The sequence below is a fragment of the Lepidothrix coronata genome, unplaced genomic scaffold (assembly GCF_001604755.1).
Source record: "Lepidothrix coronata isolate B3197 unplaced genomic scaffold, Lepidothrix_coronata-1.0 Scaffold51, whole genome shotgun sequence".
Classification (NCBI taxonomy): Eukaryota; Metazoa; Chordata; class Aves; order Passeriformes; family Pipridae; genus Lepidothrix; species Lepidothrix coronata.
This window is the reverse complement of record NW_016690231.1, coordinates 4,756,370-4,773,123: the sequence shown is the minus strand read 5'-3', so window position 1 is coordinate 4,773,123 and position 16,754 is coordinate 4,756,370. Positions and strand designations below refer to the sequence as shown.

Here is a 16,754-nt window from a genome sequence, read left to right as displayed (position 1 = left end):
ACACAACTCTGCAAAAAATCCCAGCAAAACATGCTTTTAACAGCTACACAGTAGTTGTGCATCGTGTCCTCTGCTAAGGAGCTGCAAGACTCCATTGTTCATTGTTAAGCTACTAAGAAGCATCACTGCTTGGTCAGTCTTATGATAAGGATTAGGTCCAGCAAAGGGGAAGCTCAGAATACAGCTCCCTAAGGAAGCACTCACACACCTGCACAGAAGATAATCTCATCTAACAGATTAGAATCCGGTTTTTAAAGTTACCAAAGTCAGCAGACAATAAAAATCCCTTCTCTGTATCTCAACATTACCATCCTTATGGCTATGCACAGATTTTACTACACTTTAATCTTCAGTGTAACCAAAAAATTTAAGACTGAGTTTAGTTTTCCAGACAAGTGAAATTGCAAGTCCCCTGTGCACATAACTGTCCTTTCTGTATTGTCAAAAGCAGAGTTAATTCATACCTACACCCCATGTAGTCCTTGATATTCCTAAAATAAAAAACATAGGAAGAGGGTGGGAGGGACAATATCAGCAACAGTGCCAAAATACTTCCTGAAGGCAAGTGTTTATGACAAATGTGAAATAATACCTCAAATACTGAATGCTGCTAAACACAGCAGGACCTCAACTACCTTAATGCAGTTGAACACATTCTAAGAAAACTTCATTTCATCTGCCAAGGATTTTCCATAACTATCTGTATTCCCAGAGCACGTTTGATTATGTAGGTGTTGAAAGTCTTAGTTTATGATTTCAGATACATGGGAATCAGTTTTACATGTATGTTGCTCTTCTGATAGCTGTTTAAAAACAATGCATCACATAAGAATTTAAGTAGGTTTACTGCTGTAAATTTACTGCTGAAGAAATACTTATCAGTTGCATTTTACTGCTTACATGTATTGAAAGAAACCTTTCTGATCTTAGATATATATAAATATATATATATAAAATCAGCTACCAGTTCAGAGGGAATGGGGAAGTCTGTGACCCAGTTTTGGTGTAACAAGAATTGATTTGGTGAAGTATGATAGAAATGAGGCTTGTAAAAGGAAGGTGGCTTCAAAGTGATGGACTCATTGCTTTTGGAGTTTGAGATCATTATAAAAGCTTCTTATGTATTATTTAATGGAGGGAAAAAAAAATCAATGTAGTTAAGTACATCTTGTGGAGCACCTGAAAGCCAAACATTGATTAGTAAGCTAACTCTAAATGTATGTAGAATTGATGTGATTGATTTGTTAATGTTAAAAGCTAAATGTTCAACTTGAGAAAAAGTGGAGTTAAATATTGTCACTTTGAATTACTGAAGGAATTATTATCAGTTTAGTGAATTACTGCATTTGACATGGGGTTACATTGTCCCTAACAAGAAGCAAGACCTACAGGAAGTCATAGGTTGTACTGGAGATTCACTACTTTGTCTCACATAATCACAGGTGATGACACCAAAAAGAGCAAAATTATTTTCTAGTTGATTATTGAATCAGTACTGGAGTGAACACGTTGGTTCATCTGTGGTGAGCAGACTTCCACCTGCATTTCTTTCATGACCTTCTGCTGTGTTTAATCTTCTTAAGACCTCTTAAGTCAGAGTATTTTTTGTTAACCCCATGCTGCTAGGTCAGAGTGGTGGTTTGGGAACCTGGTTTGTGTTCCCTAGGGATGAGTCTGTGGGAGCAATGTGGGTGTTCTAGAGCACAGGAATGCAACTATAACTTTCCTAAACAATTTCACTTGTCACTGGTTCCCGCAGTGAGTCCTTTTTGTGATTCCCTTCTCCTGGGGCTTTAATCATGAAGCAAGATCAGAGTCCCATTTCCTGTTGTTCTGTGGGAACACAGACTCTGTTGGCAGTCCCTGCTCAGTTTATGAACTACACATTATGTGGACTTCTGTTGTTTTGCATCATGACCTGCTCCCTTGCTCTGTAAGTCCAAATTTATTGGTATGAAATTCTAAGAAGGCAAAAGGTTAAAAAATACTGTTCCCTGCTTAAGGCAATCAGACTGATGACAGCTGTTCTGCAAGGACCAAGTAGCAGGGTATGCAGCTCACCTTTCTTGTGACATCCTTGGCATATGTATTTCCCTAAGAAGTCCTGGATACTGGAAACAGGACAGGCCAAGTGGTTTGCAGAAGTCACATTGAGGAAGTACAGGAAGGGACCTTTAGGATGACAAATATTCCTTTTCATAACATTTAGATTTGTTCTTTTTGTTTTGCAAGTGATTTATTAACAGCTTATGTAACATCTGACATTCAGTACAAAAGTGAAAACACCCTGCAGATCCTTTCAGAGATGAATTGAGTCCAGGTTAGTTTGTTTGCTTTGTGCTATGTTGGCAAAGGCAGGTGTTTAAAAACATATTGAAAGTCAGGCCTGTATGTGCATGATTTTCTAGTTAGTGACTTACTGTAATATAACCTAAACTTGGCAGTTGGATTCTGCTTCCTAGAGCTAATGAGAGAACTGAGCAAAAAGGGAAAAATGATGTTATTTCTGTGTTAGACATTAACCTTGGTGAGTGCAGTCTATCTACCATGAATGCCCTTTGAGCACACATGTTTCTCCAGTGAATATTTTGTGGTTTTTGCAGATGTATCTGTTTTTAGAAATGTCCTTGTGCCTTTTGAATGAATACCACTGATTAATACTTGATTCCCATTAAAAAGAAAAGCAGAAGAGGAACTTAACAAGCAAAAAGTAGAAATATTAGTGGAAACTCTTATCTTAAAATTGCTTTGTATTCTTCCAGAACTAGTTGTTTGTACTAGACTCTGCTTATGTTACAATACCTAATTTCTGACTGGTTGCTTTAATTTTCTCTCCTCAGGGGAAGGCAAAGAAGAAATCTTGAAAGTTACTTTTGAAGAACTGAGACAAGCTGTAGCTTTATATGCTGCAGCCATGAGGAAGATGGGAGTAAAAGCAGGAGACAGAGTTGTTGGTGAGTAGTTTTTTTGTCTTTTTTTTTTAAAGGACAGGATGTGGAATTGTTTTAAATATGCAAGTGAGTAGTTGAGTTATAGAAACCTGAATATGAAATACTATTTCACAGAAACTGTCTAAAGAAAAGGCCCTTATGCTGCTGTATTTACATTTGTAAGAAATATACTTCTAGAGGGAAGGAACCTGGATTAGCCTGTAGGTTCTCTAGCACTGGAGGGGGAAGGAAAATACCTCATTCAAAGCTTCACTAAGGTCTGCTTCATAAACACTCTGTGGAAGCAGAAGTGAGAGACTTTGCATCTCTCTGAGCCTTAACTCACAAGGTCTGGCATATTTAGACAGGAGTGGTCTGGGAAATCATGGTCCCAGGTTGGTTGTTCTGGTGCCAGCTGGCAATTCCTGACCCTACAGCCCTGGGTAATCTGGTGCTCTGTGAACTGCAGGTCTTGAGGAGTGGACTTGTACTGCCTTCTCCCACCAGGGCTTTTGGGAGGAATCTCCTCCGGAGCGGTGGTGGTGAACAGCTGGTGGGCAGTAAGCCTTCAAGTCATACCAGTGTGAAGATCAGTGGTTAGAGCCCTGTGATCCTTTCAGTATCTCACCAGATCCTCTGCAGTCATAAGACTGTGATGTAGATTTTTCTCTATAAACAGTTTTTTGTCTTGTGAATGGCTTGTACAGTCCAGGCATGGAAAGGGGTTACTCAGGCTGGTCTCAGTTCACTTATTTCTGAATTGCTGGTTTTGATCTTCCAGCTGAGCTGCTTCATCTCTACTTCATGTGCTCTGTAATTCTTTAGTTTTCTCAGCATAGTGCCAGTCAGAACTGCAATATCCTTGAAGCTCCTTGACTCCTACCTGGAAGTTCTGGTGTGTGTATCCGTCGTACTACTGGAATCACATGTTTTTGAGCAATACTTGGCCATTATCCCAAGTATGTGTAAATTCTTATGTGATGCAAACCCCAAGTGATGAAACTGTTGGTTTGTTTTCTGCGTGTTACAAGCTTGAACCTGTATCTTGAAAACCAGAAGGGTGTGTTTTTAAAGCCATAAGTATGACCTGAAAATGTAAAATAAACTCAGAGCTCATTTCACACATATGGTATAAGTATTCTCTGGAACTGGTAACTGAGCACTTAATTATCACAGCTGGTGGCTTGGTTTTTAACACAGAATTAGAGATAAATCCTTAATTGGGTATGAACCACCCAGTGAAGTTGAGGCTTGTCTGAGTGAAGACCAAGATACTCTAATTTCCATCTTAACACTTACCATGTTCTTATTTGACCACTTGTTGAGGAGCAACAGAGTATGTACTCTGTAGCTGGAGAAAACATGCTCTTGAAAACATAGCTGTAGTCTGTGCTGCTAATTATGCTATTATTATGACTTTAGTAACAATTCCTTTTAGTTAATGACTATCTTGTTTAGCACGTCTGCCTGGCTGCTGCAGGGACCAGGGATCTGTGTGGAGTGGGGCCCCTTGATCATTTCAATAGCTTAAGCATATCTGTATGAACAGCTGCAGTTGGTTTGTGGAAGAAGTCTGGCATTGTAGGCTTGGAGTCCTTACAAAGCCCTGTACTTTTGGTAACAAAAGAGATTAATGAATCTAGGCAGCCTCTTTTCCTTAAAATCACAGTGTGGTTTTGGGCTCAGGTAGAGCTTTTTACATTTGGAGTCTTCGTGTGTGTGTTTTCTTCTGGGCAGTTTTTTGCATTCTGCATTTTTCCCCTCTGCCCTCTTACCCTGGCTGGGAGACTCTTTTCCTTGTAATCCTCAGTCAGAGGAATCTGTATCAGTTGAGCTGTTGCGCAGTTCCCGTTCTTTCCCTTCCCCTGGTGCCCCTAGTCCCGTGCTCCTGACTCCCTGCTTTGCCTTGGGCAGGAGCCCACATCTAGGGAGAGTTTCCCTGTGAAAGAAATCCAATGGGATTTTTGACAGTAATCCCATTATTTAGATATATATATTTTGTTGCATTGGGTTTCAACTTCTTTCCTGTGTTTCTCTCCTATGCCAGAGGATACTGACAGTCCTTGGAAGAGCTGAACTGTAACATTGCAGTCAGAGACTGAGGCAATGAGTTGGGGAAGATGCTTCAAGTATTGGGTGGGAAAGTTTGAGTCCAATATCCTTTTGTGGTATCAAAGGTCAGGCCCTCTGAAGCTTGCCAAAATCCACTGGGACTTAATTTGTTCTGAAATTTATAGCAGATGGCAGTGGGAAGGGTGATTCTTCATTTGGCTTATAGCAGTAACACAGGGCATGCTTCTACTGCTTCTGAAAAATCAGCTTTTAAATAGAAGGGAGATATTCTATTAATTTTATTCCAGCTGCCTAACACTTAGCAAGCCTGTCAGGTTCTGATGCCCTTTAACACTTTCTCTTAACATCTTGAGCTGTTAGAATCACATATGAGAGCTTTTTAATGTTGTTTTCCTGTGGACTCCATCCCCATGCTCTACTGCCTCTAAGACAAGACTACTTTAACTTTTCATTACACTTAACATATCCCCTAGTTTGTTCAGTACAAGTTGTGGTTGCATCATGACAGTAATAGTATGTTAAAGTTGGAGTTGGGTGAATGTGGGTGGACAGGCAGTGGTGTCAGCACTCTTTCAGCTTGATTTCATCCTAGTCCTCCCTTTCCATCACTAAGGAGATGGCACTTAATAGTAAACATAATTGAAGCAGGTGTGTGGTGAAGTATTTCTTCCTCTAAAGATGTCTTGCAGTACTGTCAGCGATGACTGAGCAGTTGGAAGAGACATAGGTGCAAGCTGCACAGATCCACATGTGAGGTACTCCTGGTCTCCCCCTGGCCATCTGTTTGGCGAGTAACAATGACTGAGATAGGAATAAAATAAACCTGGGAGTGTGTTTCTCATCTCTGGATATGTTGCTTCTATTATATCCCTGTAGCCAGCTTTGCTCTGTTACAAGTCAGCAGTTAAAAACAATCTAATCTTCCCCATGTGTTCACACAAAAATATCCTCAACAACACATGAATGAATAATATTGTTTAGAGCTGGTATTTTATCTATAGTAACTGTATTAGCCCTAGTTGCTTACGTGGGTTTTAAAGCTAGCTTTGTAAGGAGATTAGCATGTTACTAATAGTCTCAGGCCACAGTAATGTTAGGTAGGATGTCCAACTTTAAAGTCCTACAGGAGTATGAAATGCTATGTTAACATTGAAAAGGGAAACTGGAAGTCTGGTCTTTGAATTCTCTTCTGTTTGAGAGCTGGTGTAGTTCAGTAGTACAAGACACTGAGAAGATGTTTTAGTTGTAGCTCTCTATTTCCTTCTTCCTGATGCGTTATTTCAATGCTCAGTCAAAGTCTCTGATGCAGGGTTTCAGTTCAATTTCTCTTTCATGCAGGTGACTGCAAATGTTTGGATACCTGTGCTTCTGTATATATATTTCTTCTACCTTATTAAGGCATTAGATACTTGCATGGCATGTGTTCTCAGCACTCTGAGAAATAAGACCTGTGACATAGTTTTCAGCATGATCATATAAAATTTTAAACTTCAGTTTTAACCTGTTCTGTTGGTGAAGTACTGCAGTGTAAGTGAACACATGTAAATGTAATCTCAGTGTGTGCTAGATAAAGCAAATAGCAACTGATAGAAAATGCTGTCTTGAGCAGATCAGGCTGTTAGTGCCTCTTAAAAAAAATCCAGACTGTTTTTAAGTTACCACTTGTCCTGCCTAAAGGTTTTATGTCAGGTAAAGTTTTCACTTCTTTGTCCTTATGGAGATTGCATACATCCTTTTAAGTCAGGAGGAGTGCTACTAGGGCCCTTGGTATGTCATACTCTGATATTCCTAGTTGATGAGTTCCCAACTCGTGTGTTTTGAGCCCTCTATTCAATTGCTTTTTAGTTCACCCAAAGTATGAAGATCCTTCTCTTTCTAGTAACAGAAGTTACTTTTCACCTTCTGTGAGGGGTAATTTAAGCTACAGAGATAAATACCTTTTGCAGCCTTTACCCATGTGATAAATTCTGGTTTTCTTAGCTGAAATATTGTATCAAGGAACATGGAGGCTCTAGTTAAATACCTGAACAAACATATGTTGAATATCTAAACTAGCAGTACCATTATTCTTCTGTAGTACAGAGCTTCTATACATAGCTCACTGCTCCGTGACTCCTGCCTGATGTTAAAATCCAGCTAAAGAAGTTGCCTTTTTCATCCTCTTTGTCAGCAACATTGCTATTTCTCCCATTTTAGACCCTTGGGACCTGTCAGCCCACTGAGTGCTTTGAGGAGTAAGTTGGTATCTCAAGGGGTGCAGTCAAATGCAGGGAGCTTTACACATGGCAGTTGCTGTGGTTTGTCTGCCAAACTCAGATGCGAGAGAGGGAGAAATCAATTTTTATAATAGTCTTTCTTATTTCTCAGAATCCTGTTTTAATCTGAAAGACTGGCTGGAGAAGTAGTTTGTGTCATTGAGGGTTGGGAGCTGCTGAGAGAAAAGTAACAGGAGCTCTTACATTGCTGTGTTTGGAGGATCTCTGGTCAGAATAGAAACATCTTTATTCATAATACCTGGTGTTGGGACAGATGTGAAATCTCGGTGATCAGGCAGCCTGGCTGCCTGCAGAGATTGGGTAGATACAGAAATGCAGAGTGAGTTGCTGTACATGTTTCATACCTTTGGGCAGTTTTGGCTGGTATCCTCCAAAACTCAACCACCACCTCAAAGGCAACTGACAAATGAAACTAATGATTTAATTGTCCGGCTCACAATAATCAGCAAAGACTTGTATTCTTGCCTTGAGGGCTTTTGTGTGGGAGTGGTGAAAAGGAGGATTGCTTATAATAGAACTGAAGCTTGTGAGCTATGGCAAGGTACCAACTGCTCCAAAGCAGGGAAAGAGATCTTTTAGTTTTCGTTGCACTCTGGCCCCCTGATCATCCCATCCAAGAAATGCTCAGTGGTAATATTTGGCATCAATTAAAGAACTGCTTTTGCATTCTTTAATCTGTTTAATGACATTTTAATCTGTTCAGGTTCATATATTTCAAATTATCACTTAGGGAGGAAGGTTTGTCTTAAAAGAAAAAAGTCTCTAAGATTTTGGGATACTGTACCCTGTTCATAAACCTTGACCCCAAGGGAAAAATAACAAAATAAATAATGCCTTTATGGGCATGAGATTTTGCTGCACTTTGTGCTTAAGAACTAAACTGAAGAAAACACCACAAGCTATAGGCAATTCTAGGGAGTAATTTATATCTTAGCATGGTAGGAGGCTTTTATTCACAGTTGTGTGTTTTCCAGAAATTGTTGTGCTTAAGTCATAATGCTGTTTTCAAAGTTCCTACTCCCAAAATCAAAGCTGCTTAGAGTAACTGAAGTGGCCATGCTGGTTTAAGAAGGTGATTTCACTGATTTTTTTGACTTGAAGTTTACTTTTTACAAAGTTGGAAAAGGATGGATTTTTTTTTTGTTTTTTTCAAGTGTTGTGGACAAACTGGCAAAAATCAAGCTCAGCATCCTCTTGCTTGATAAAGTTGATGTAACAGAAATTGCTGTTAAGATCTTGATTGGATGTACTTTTCAGGACAGGAACTACATAAGTATCTTTCTTTGAGAGGTGCCTTGTGCTGGTAAATGTGCAGTCCAAGATCTGTCAGTGTTCACTACAGATGTTAAGCAGGTGGAAAGCATTTTTATTGCCACTTACTGCCATTTAAGTTTGCTTTCAAATGCTGAATTCTAGTTAGGTGTTGGAGTACTGCAATTAGGTCCATTCTGTGCCTTTTTTTGGTTGCTTAGGAAGGGTGATCTGAAACTGCAGATCTTTGATCTACCTCAGTGTAGTTTGTGAATTCCAGTTGCATGTTTTCCTTTGGGTTGGATTCTGATCAGTGCAGAGTCAGTCTCAGCCACCCAGCACCTTCTGGAGAGTTGTTCAAGTTGAGCTTACCAAAACTCTTAACTCTTTTGACATTAATTTATTCTGTATGTCTTAATAAATTGAATTTAAAACTTGAAATCTTGCTGCAAGCTAATGAGAGAAACCTGAAGAGCCACAATAATGTAGGAATGTTCCAGGGCTTGTCCCACTATTATTCCCTTATCAGCTGAGACACTGGTTTTGCTTGTTTTGTGTTTATGATTCTGGCAGTATCTACCAGACAAAATTTAGCTTTGTAAAGCTGAATCTCTGCTGTAGAACTATTTAGAACCTTTCCTTCCAGATACTCCTTTCTTCTCCAATGGCTGTTCTTGCAGACCTGTTCTATTCCCTTGCATATGCTGTATCCTTATGTACCCTAATCAATCCACAAACTTTCTCTCCCAGCTATTCTTTTCAGTGTGCTGCTCTCTTATCCTGAAAGGCTCATTAATTAAGCAGAAACACTTATAAATTGGGGATAACCTTCTAGATAGAAAACCTGACACAAATATTTTTATAAATGGGTTTATTTCTAGTACCTTGTGTAACTGATTTGACTTCAAAGTAGGACATTATGGTTGTGTGGGGGACTTTAAATCATGCTTCAGTGTAGGATTTTGAATTTTTAATATCTGTCTACTGTATATATTGTATTTACTATAAGATTTGATGTTTTTGTGTTCCATCTCTAACCATCCCATCCCTGCCCTAGGTTACTTACCAAACAGCATCCATGCTGTGGAAGCAATGCTGGCTGCTGCGAGCATCGGTGCAATCTGGAGCTCCACATCACCAGACTTTGGCATTAACGTGAGTGGCCTCATTGCATGTGCAGAAAAGCTCTTGCTCTGTTTCAGACAACTGTGAAGGTGATAAATACAAGTGGCAGATCGATTCTGTTCACTTCAGTCTTGCTGCCACCTCCTGGCACAGCCAAGTACTCCGGATTTTTTTTCTGGCTACCACAAACTCAAACATGTCCTTTCAGTTGTCAGTAATGATTTTCAGCTTAGTGATTTGAATAACTTTGAATAACTTTGAATAACTTTGAATTCCAACTCACGTTGGAATATTTTCAGATGGACTCCATAGTCTTGGTGAGTTTTTATTATATTTAATATGCTAATAAGCAGCTGTTCAACTGAGTTGTCTGAAGTTTGGTCCTTCATCCCAGGCTGCTTAGCCACGTTCCAGGTTCTTTGCCTAAGCAGTCCCATCCTTTTCCTCTTATGTGGGTAAACTCAGCACCATCCCGGTTGGTCTCTTCCAGAAGGCTTTGTTTGCCAACAAAGTGGAGAATTTCAGGTTAATATCACTAACTTTGTTTACTTAAGTGAAGAAATAATTTTTTGCTGTATTTCACACACAGCATTATCATGACATCCAAATAGATATGCCCTGGAAGCTTTGGGAATATATTCTGCTTGCATTGGGAAGTCTTTACCACCCATCAACAGATACAAATTACTTCCACAGTAGAGTGTTGAACCTTTCTTCTATCTAAAAGTTGACATGACAGCATTTGGAGAATGTGCTGTTGGTGCATTGCAGGGCACAGAACACCAAGGCTTTTAGGTAGTACCCTCAATTTCAGTGTTTAACCCCAGTGTCTGGTTAAATGTATGAAATGTGCTCCCTGGATTAGCACTAGAGGGCGGCAGCATTCCATGTTTTGGAAAAAAAACTGTTAAAAAATCATTACAGCATGTAACGATCAATCTGTTCTACAAATATTTTCTGCTTGCTCAGAAAATGACAGTATGGAATATCTTCTCTGCAATGTGATTTGATCTCTCATCTGGGGGGAGATTGTTCATTTTGCTTGCATTACAGAGGCCTGGTATGTTTTCTGTCCATGTTGATTTGCTGTTATTTTCAGTGCCCAGCTTTAAGTTTTTGTGATAGTTTTTTAATGAAACTTAGCCTTGGAGCAGCAGTGCCATCAATATCATTTATTCTCCTTTGGCAGCATGTGTTGGCATGAATTCAAACCCTAAAATCTTGAGGGAGATCAGCAGAGATCCTCAGACATATTGGCTTCCACCCTGAGGAAAACATATTCTTCCTTCTGTGCAGTTGCATTAATCCTGTTAATGTAAATGAAGATTTTTTTTTTTTTGGTTGTGTTTTGGGAAATAGTGTAGCATTTTCAACATTTCAAGTCCAATTGTGTATATATGTTTGAAGCTTAGAAATGTCACTTTTCAGAGCTGCCTACACACTGCAGTCTCTGAATGCCATACATCCAAAGGTTTCAAGCATTCAGGAAGTCTGCTGTCAGAGAACCAGTGAGCTCCCTCCCACACAGAATGCCACTCTTGGCAGCTCTTGCTTCATTTCTCTAGTCTCTGGTAATCCATTTCCATATATTAATAGGAAAGTGGTGCTCTGAGGCCTGTGTGTGAGAAATTGTTGGATATAAGAGTTTATAAAGGAGCTCTGCACTTAGAACTAGGTGAGAAACCTTTGGTGAGCCCTGGCACTGTCAGTGCAGCTCCATTTGTGGGATCCTGCGGAATTTCTAGTACTGGATTTGAGGCTCATGGAATTGAACAAGCCATATCTGCTGTACCTGAGCTTTTTGTGAAAGTGATTCCTTGCTGAGCCATCTGGTTGGATTAAAGTTCCAGTGTAGCAATTACATGTTCCATCTGTTTGTATTGCCTTTGTATCATGCCAGGCTGCCCTGTGGGATTTGATCCTGCCAGTGCTAATGAATCCAATGGAGTGTGTTAGCAGATTTGGTAAGACCCTGAGTATTGGAGTCATCTCTGTTTCTGATTCACTCCTCTTCAGATCTGATTCTTCTGTTAGAGTACCCTTAGTTCTCATTGGTCTTCACTTTTAAACACCAGGCAGTGTGGAAATGGGGTATATGGGCTCTGTGCTCAGCATGAGTACACACAGATACATAAATACACCCAGCACATGTGTGTGGCTGCTTTGTCTGTTCTTGGAAAAAGGTACAAAGAAGTAGGTATGATAAAATACCTAAGAAAGCAGGAAAGTAACTGTAATGTATTAATTAAATCTACATTTCTGAGTTTGTTAGTTAGGGGCCTCTTGAAAACAACTTCTGTCACTGAAGCAGATTCTGGTGATTTTTATTTTAAACCAATTGATGTATTTGAGTGTCAGTGCATTGTCACTGTGTTTTCTTACGATGTGAACAAGGAAAATGAAATGCATCTTTGATATGAGAGAAAGCTGTTAAGTGATATACTCAGCAGGGACAGTTAAATATTTATATTTAGCCATATCCCTCTACCTTACCTGTGGTGTTCAGTGAGCTTTCCTGAAGAGAAAGAAAGTCCATGGGAAGCTGTTAGGACAGGACTGCTGTGCCTTTTCAGGAGGCTTTCTTTCAACCCTGAGAAGTCCAGCTTGAAAAGAAGTTTAAGAGAGATTACTTGATTGTGATGTTTTTGCATTCATCTTCTAGTTTGGTAATTTGTTTCTCGTTTTGGCTGCGAAGTAGAAGATAAAATAGAAAACAGAAGAATAAAGAATGCTGGGAGGAGTAAGCACATAACTCAAGTCTGACTCTTGCAGCATGATTTAGGAGATTGTTCTTGAATAGTTAGCTGACAATTTTGCAATATTGAGTAATCTTATAGTTCTTAATGCTTCAAGTAATGTAGCTAGAGAGGTTTGAACATCACTGTGTGCTGAGTGCTTTTAATAAAGGATTTGCTTCTTGGTGTTGAATACAAAACGATTTATTTCTGGTAGGCTGTGTACATGCAGTGTACATGGGAAAAGTGTCAGAAAGGTTTTAATCTCAAATAGGATGACAGCTGTGATAAATTCCTGAAAAGAGTGTAAGCTGGAGGAGACACCTGAAAAATTAGCATTTGAATGTGCCCTGCCCCAGAAATTCTAAAGGAGCTGTGGTAGTTTTTGCTGGTAGCATAGGTGTTTGTTCAATATGCAGATTATTTTGATAAAAAAGAGTGGTATAGTTTCCTCTGTTAATTGTAGCAAAACAAAGCTGCCAGTTCAGGTGAAGTGCCACCTCACTCTATGATGAATGCATCTCCCACAAGACTGGGCTGTTGTTTCCCCCCATTCAGACCCCCAACACTGGTGCCCTGTCAAAGGCACCCCAAGGGCACGTAGAGCACCTGCCTGCAGGTGCAGCCAGGAGTCCTGTGGGCCTTGGTGGAAATGAGGGGCCCAACTCCTGCTCACATCGTTGTCCTCTTTAGATGAGTTTACAGCTGACTCTCAAGGTGACTTTTTTAGCTGCTTAGACAGCTTTGTGAGCTTGACCCTTCAGTGAAGAGTGTTCTGTGGTCTGTGGGGATTTTATCTGTATTACTGGTTGATGTATTTGGGGGTCATGAAATAGATTGTTACAAACCTGTTGTACTTTGGAGATCTTGTATGAATGAAAGCAGGCAGTCTTTTAACAACTCTCCTGTTAATTCCTGTCCTTACTCCTTGCTTGAATTGAAATTTGCATTTAGCATCCACTGAGATTTCCTAGCAATTAATTTCGGGGTTTTTTTCAACTTATTTTTCTCTTTGTCCCTAGGGTGTGCTGGATAGATTTTCCCAAATTCAGCCTAAACTTATATTCTCTGTCGAAGCTGTAATATACAATGGCAAAGAGCACAACCACTTGGAAAAGCTGCTGAGGGTGGTAAAAGGTATTTCACTGCATCTTACCTAGTCTTAGTTATACTGTAGTTCTCTGAGCACTCAAAACCTGCACTGACACTGCTTGTTGCTGTCCTTCCTTCTTTACCATATCACTGTGGTCACTTAGATTTTTCAAAACAGATTTGAGTAAAAACTGAGTGGTCCTTTCTGTAATTTTAACAATTTTCTGCTCGTTGAACTTAAATAGATCACCAGATATTAGTCAGCAGTAGAAACAGAGGAACAGGAGCTGATGATAGTGTTTTTAAGCTCAAGCAAAGTGCTGCTGAAGACAAATGAAAGAGGTATTAAAGCACTAGAGCTTGCAGATTTACACATAAAAGGCTGGCAATATTGAGGAAATTATATCTTGGGTAACAGTTTAATCTTTTGGGGTTTCAGTGCATCAGAATTATTTCTGTTACTTCGTGCATTACACTGTATGATTCAATCAGGCAGAAAAGACCTCTGGGTATGTAACTGAGTGTAGTAAATAATTGTTTTCTTCTTTCTTTCAGGGCTTCCAGATCTAAAAAAAGTGGTAGTGATTCCATACGTCTCATCAAGAGAAACCATAGATATTTCCAAGATTCCAAACAGGTAATGGGAGCTTGTGAGCTGTGAGTGTCCAAACTAGGCATGAGATGGATATTGATAGCTATGGAAACTGCCTGACTGACCTCTTGACCTTGGAAAAAATGGGATTTAGTCAGATTTAATGTGGTCCATCTTCATACTGGAAACAGAAGTGTAGTGTAGGTTGCTGCAGATGTTTTGCTCCTACAAAACCATCGTTGGTATTACTGGCTCTCAAATGAAGGCACAATTCAGTAGGACATAGCAGGGAGAACAAAGCTTCCTGAGCTGAATAATTAATAATCTAAATGACATTTTTAGAGTTTCTTTTGCTTACTTACTGATTTGCATTATGTATGTTTAAACACTTTTGGGAAATTATTGAGTCCCAGGGTTAGACTCAGTTTGTTTCTGTCTGCTTTGAACTGTTAAGACTGGTAGCTGGTCACAGGGGCAGGTTTATAGGTTTGATTTTTGTGGTGTTCAGTCTAAAGATTATACTAATGGTTTATTTTCAAACAGAAAAGGAAGCAAAATAATTAGCAATTCAAAGAGTAGACTAGAAATAGAGATTATATACATAGTTTGGGTATATGGCTTATTGTAAATGAGCTGTTGAATACAGAGGTAATCTTATGTATGGGCTGGGGTAATGCTTTCAGAAGTTTCTGCAATGTTCCTTTTTTTCCCCCCCTCTTGTGCAGTGTCTTTTTAGAAGACTTCCTGGCTACTGGGAAAGGAGACCAGGCTCCCCAGCTGGAGTTTGAGCAGCTGCCTTTCAGTCATCCTCTCTTCATCATGTATTCATCGGGCACAACAGGGGCACCGAAATGCATGGTGCATTCAGCAGGGGTATGTCTTCCCTCCTGGAGCTGCACTGCCTGTACTTAACTCCCTGGATTACATCTTCCCTTTAACAGCATCATACCATGGTGTACTTTAAGGAAGAATTGATTGCTGACAGTGTTTCAGTAACTTGCAGTGAACCTTTTTACTTATAAGTGGCTGTTTGAAAGCAAATATGGATTGCTATAAAATATATTGGTTTAGAGATCAGTGTGGAGACCTTTCAGATTTCTGGCAGCAAGTATCAGTCACAAAAACATCACTAGAACTGGCCTAACTGATACTTGTAGAGGAAAGGCCAAAAACCTTGAATTGGGTGTTTGGAACTGATTTTTGGACTCTGCCAAGCTAAGGCCCATAGGGAGCTTGCAGTTTTTATAATCTAGATTATTTTTTGCTTTAAACTGTATTCTGTGTTTATTAGTTCAGAGTATGTTATTCCCATCAATCCTTTTTTTTTAAGGAAGGAAGCCAGAAGGTTACCATCCCCTTGAGTGTAGGTTTTGCTTTGTATGGAAACTTTGCTTTAGGCCATGTCTTGTTATGGCTAAAGGTGTATATGATATTAGTGCCAAAATGGCCTGTGCTCTTGTTATTTCTGCTTACTACTGATGTTCTCAAGCTCTTAAAGTAGAGGAAGTGACTCCAGCAGTCATAGTGTTGAAACTTTAACTCTTCCATTAGTGTAATCCTTAAAAGGCAGGGCTTTTTCCCCCTCAAGGCAGGCAGGATGTGTTGAACAGTGCAATTGTACCAACATGTGTAAATGGAACTGCACAACTTCTAGCCAGAGTCCATCATTTCTGCTGTTTGCTCTGAAAGTCAGGATGAGCATCCTGCAAGGCTGGGTGGCCTGAGGGCAGGATCCTTTGATACTGTGCCCATAGTGTGTATGTTCTTGCCTCTCTTTGATGGCAAGGACTGGAGGATTTGCCCACAGACAAATCCCCTGCTGCCCGTAAACACTCTGCTTTATATATTATCAATAGGAGTTCATACCAGGCAGCATGTGATACACAAAATGGTCCCACTGGGACACATCCAGTGTTTGTGAAGAAGGTATATTTTGTGGTTTGACAGCTGTTTTGAAGCTGTGCTGGCTTTAGACTGGTTAAGTACTTGCAGGGGTGGATTAGTAAAAACAGGATGGGTGTTTTGTTCAGTGATGGGTGATAAACAGTAGAGATGAAAACATAGATGTAGATCAGACAGCAGGACTCTGCAACAAAGTTCTTTCTTTTCCCATGTTACCTGTGTTGCTGCTTAGCTGAATCATTGCTCTGGTCTCCATCTTTTCAGTTTGTACAGAGCTACCTTAGAGTTTAGGTACAGATTACTCATCCTTGCTGGGGAGGAGAGGAGGTAATGGATGGATGAATAGGTTTGTAATGATTCTGTTCCTATTGAGCAGCTCTAGTTCTGTGTTGCAGGGTGACTTTTTTCCCCTTAAGTTCTAGAAATTGCCTAAAAGCAAGTTGTTTCATCAGAGGCCGCAGGAGTTGCATGTTTTGTATGTGTCAGTGTGAATAGGGCCTGCAAAAAGTCCATGCAAATAAATTCTTAGATGCCTTCTACACACTTGGTTGGGTTCCTCTGTTTGTTCTTGGCATAATCTTGTTTCCACTGGAATTAATAGTAGGATTCTTAGTGATTTCTACAAAAGCAAAAGTAGTCCACCATCTTTGTTTCATTTTCCAGCCTTACATAAACTCAAGTTTGGTTTTGGTAATTAAAACAGCAAGAAGAGATGACATTTCAATGAAGACATTTCAAGTATTGCTTATTTATAGCATGCTTTGATACTGTGTTGTTA

General features: G+C 39.7%; 1 protein-coding gene across 1 annotated transcript in view; it reads left to right on the top strand.

The window, feature by feature from the left end:
• AACS (acetoacetyl-CoA synthetase) overlaps window positions 1-16,754 on the top strand; it is a 39,134-nt gene that overhangs the window by 7,393 nt on the left and 14,987 nt on the right. Inside the window, exons 4-8 of the mRNA XM_017815590.1 lie at window positions 2,841-2,954; window positions 9,588-9,685; window positions 13,413-13,527; window positions 14,038-14,119; window positions 14,800-14,947. Coding sequence (XP_017671079.1) covers window positions 2,841-2,954; window positions 9,588-9,685; window positions 13,413-13,527; window positions 14,038-14,119; window positions 14,800-14,947 — 557 coding nt within the window. The remainder of the gene's footprint in view (window positions 1-2,840; window positions 2,955-9,587; window positions 9,686-13,412; window positions 13,528-14,037; window positions 14,120-14,799; window positions 14,948-16,754) is intronic.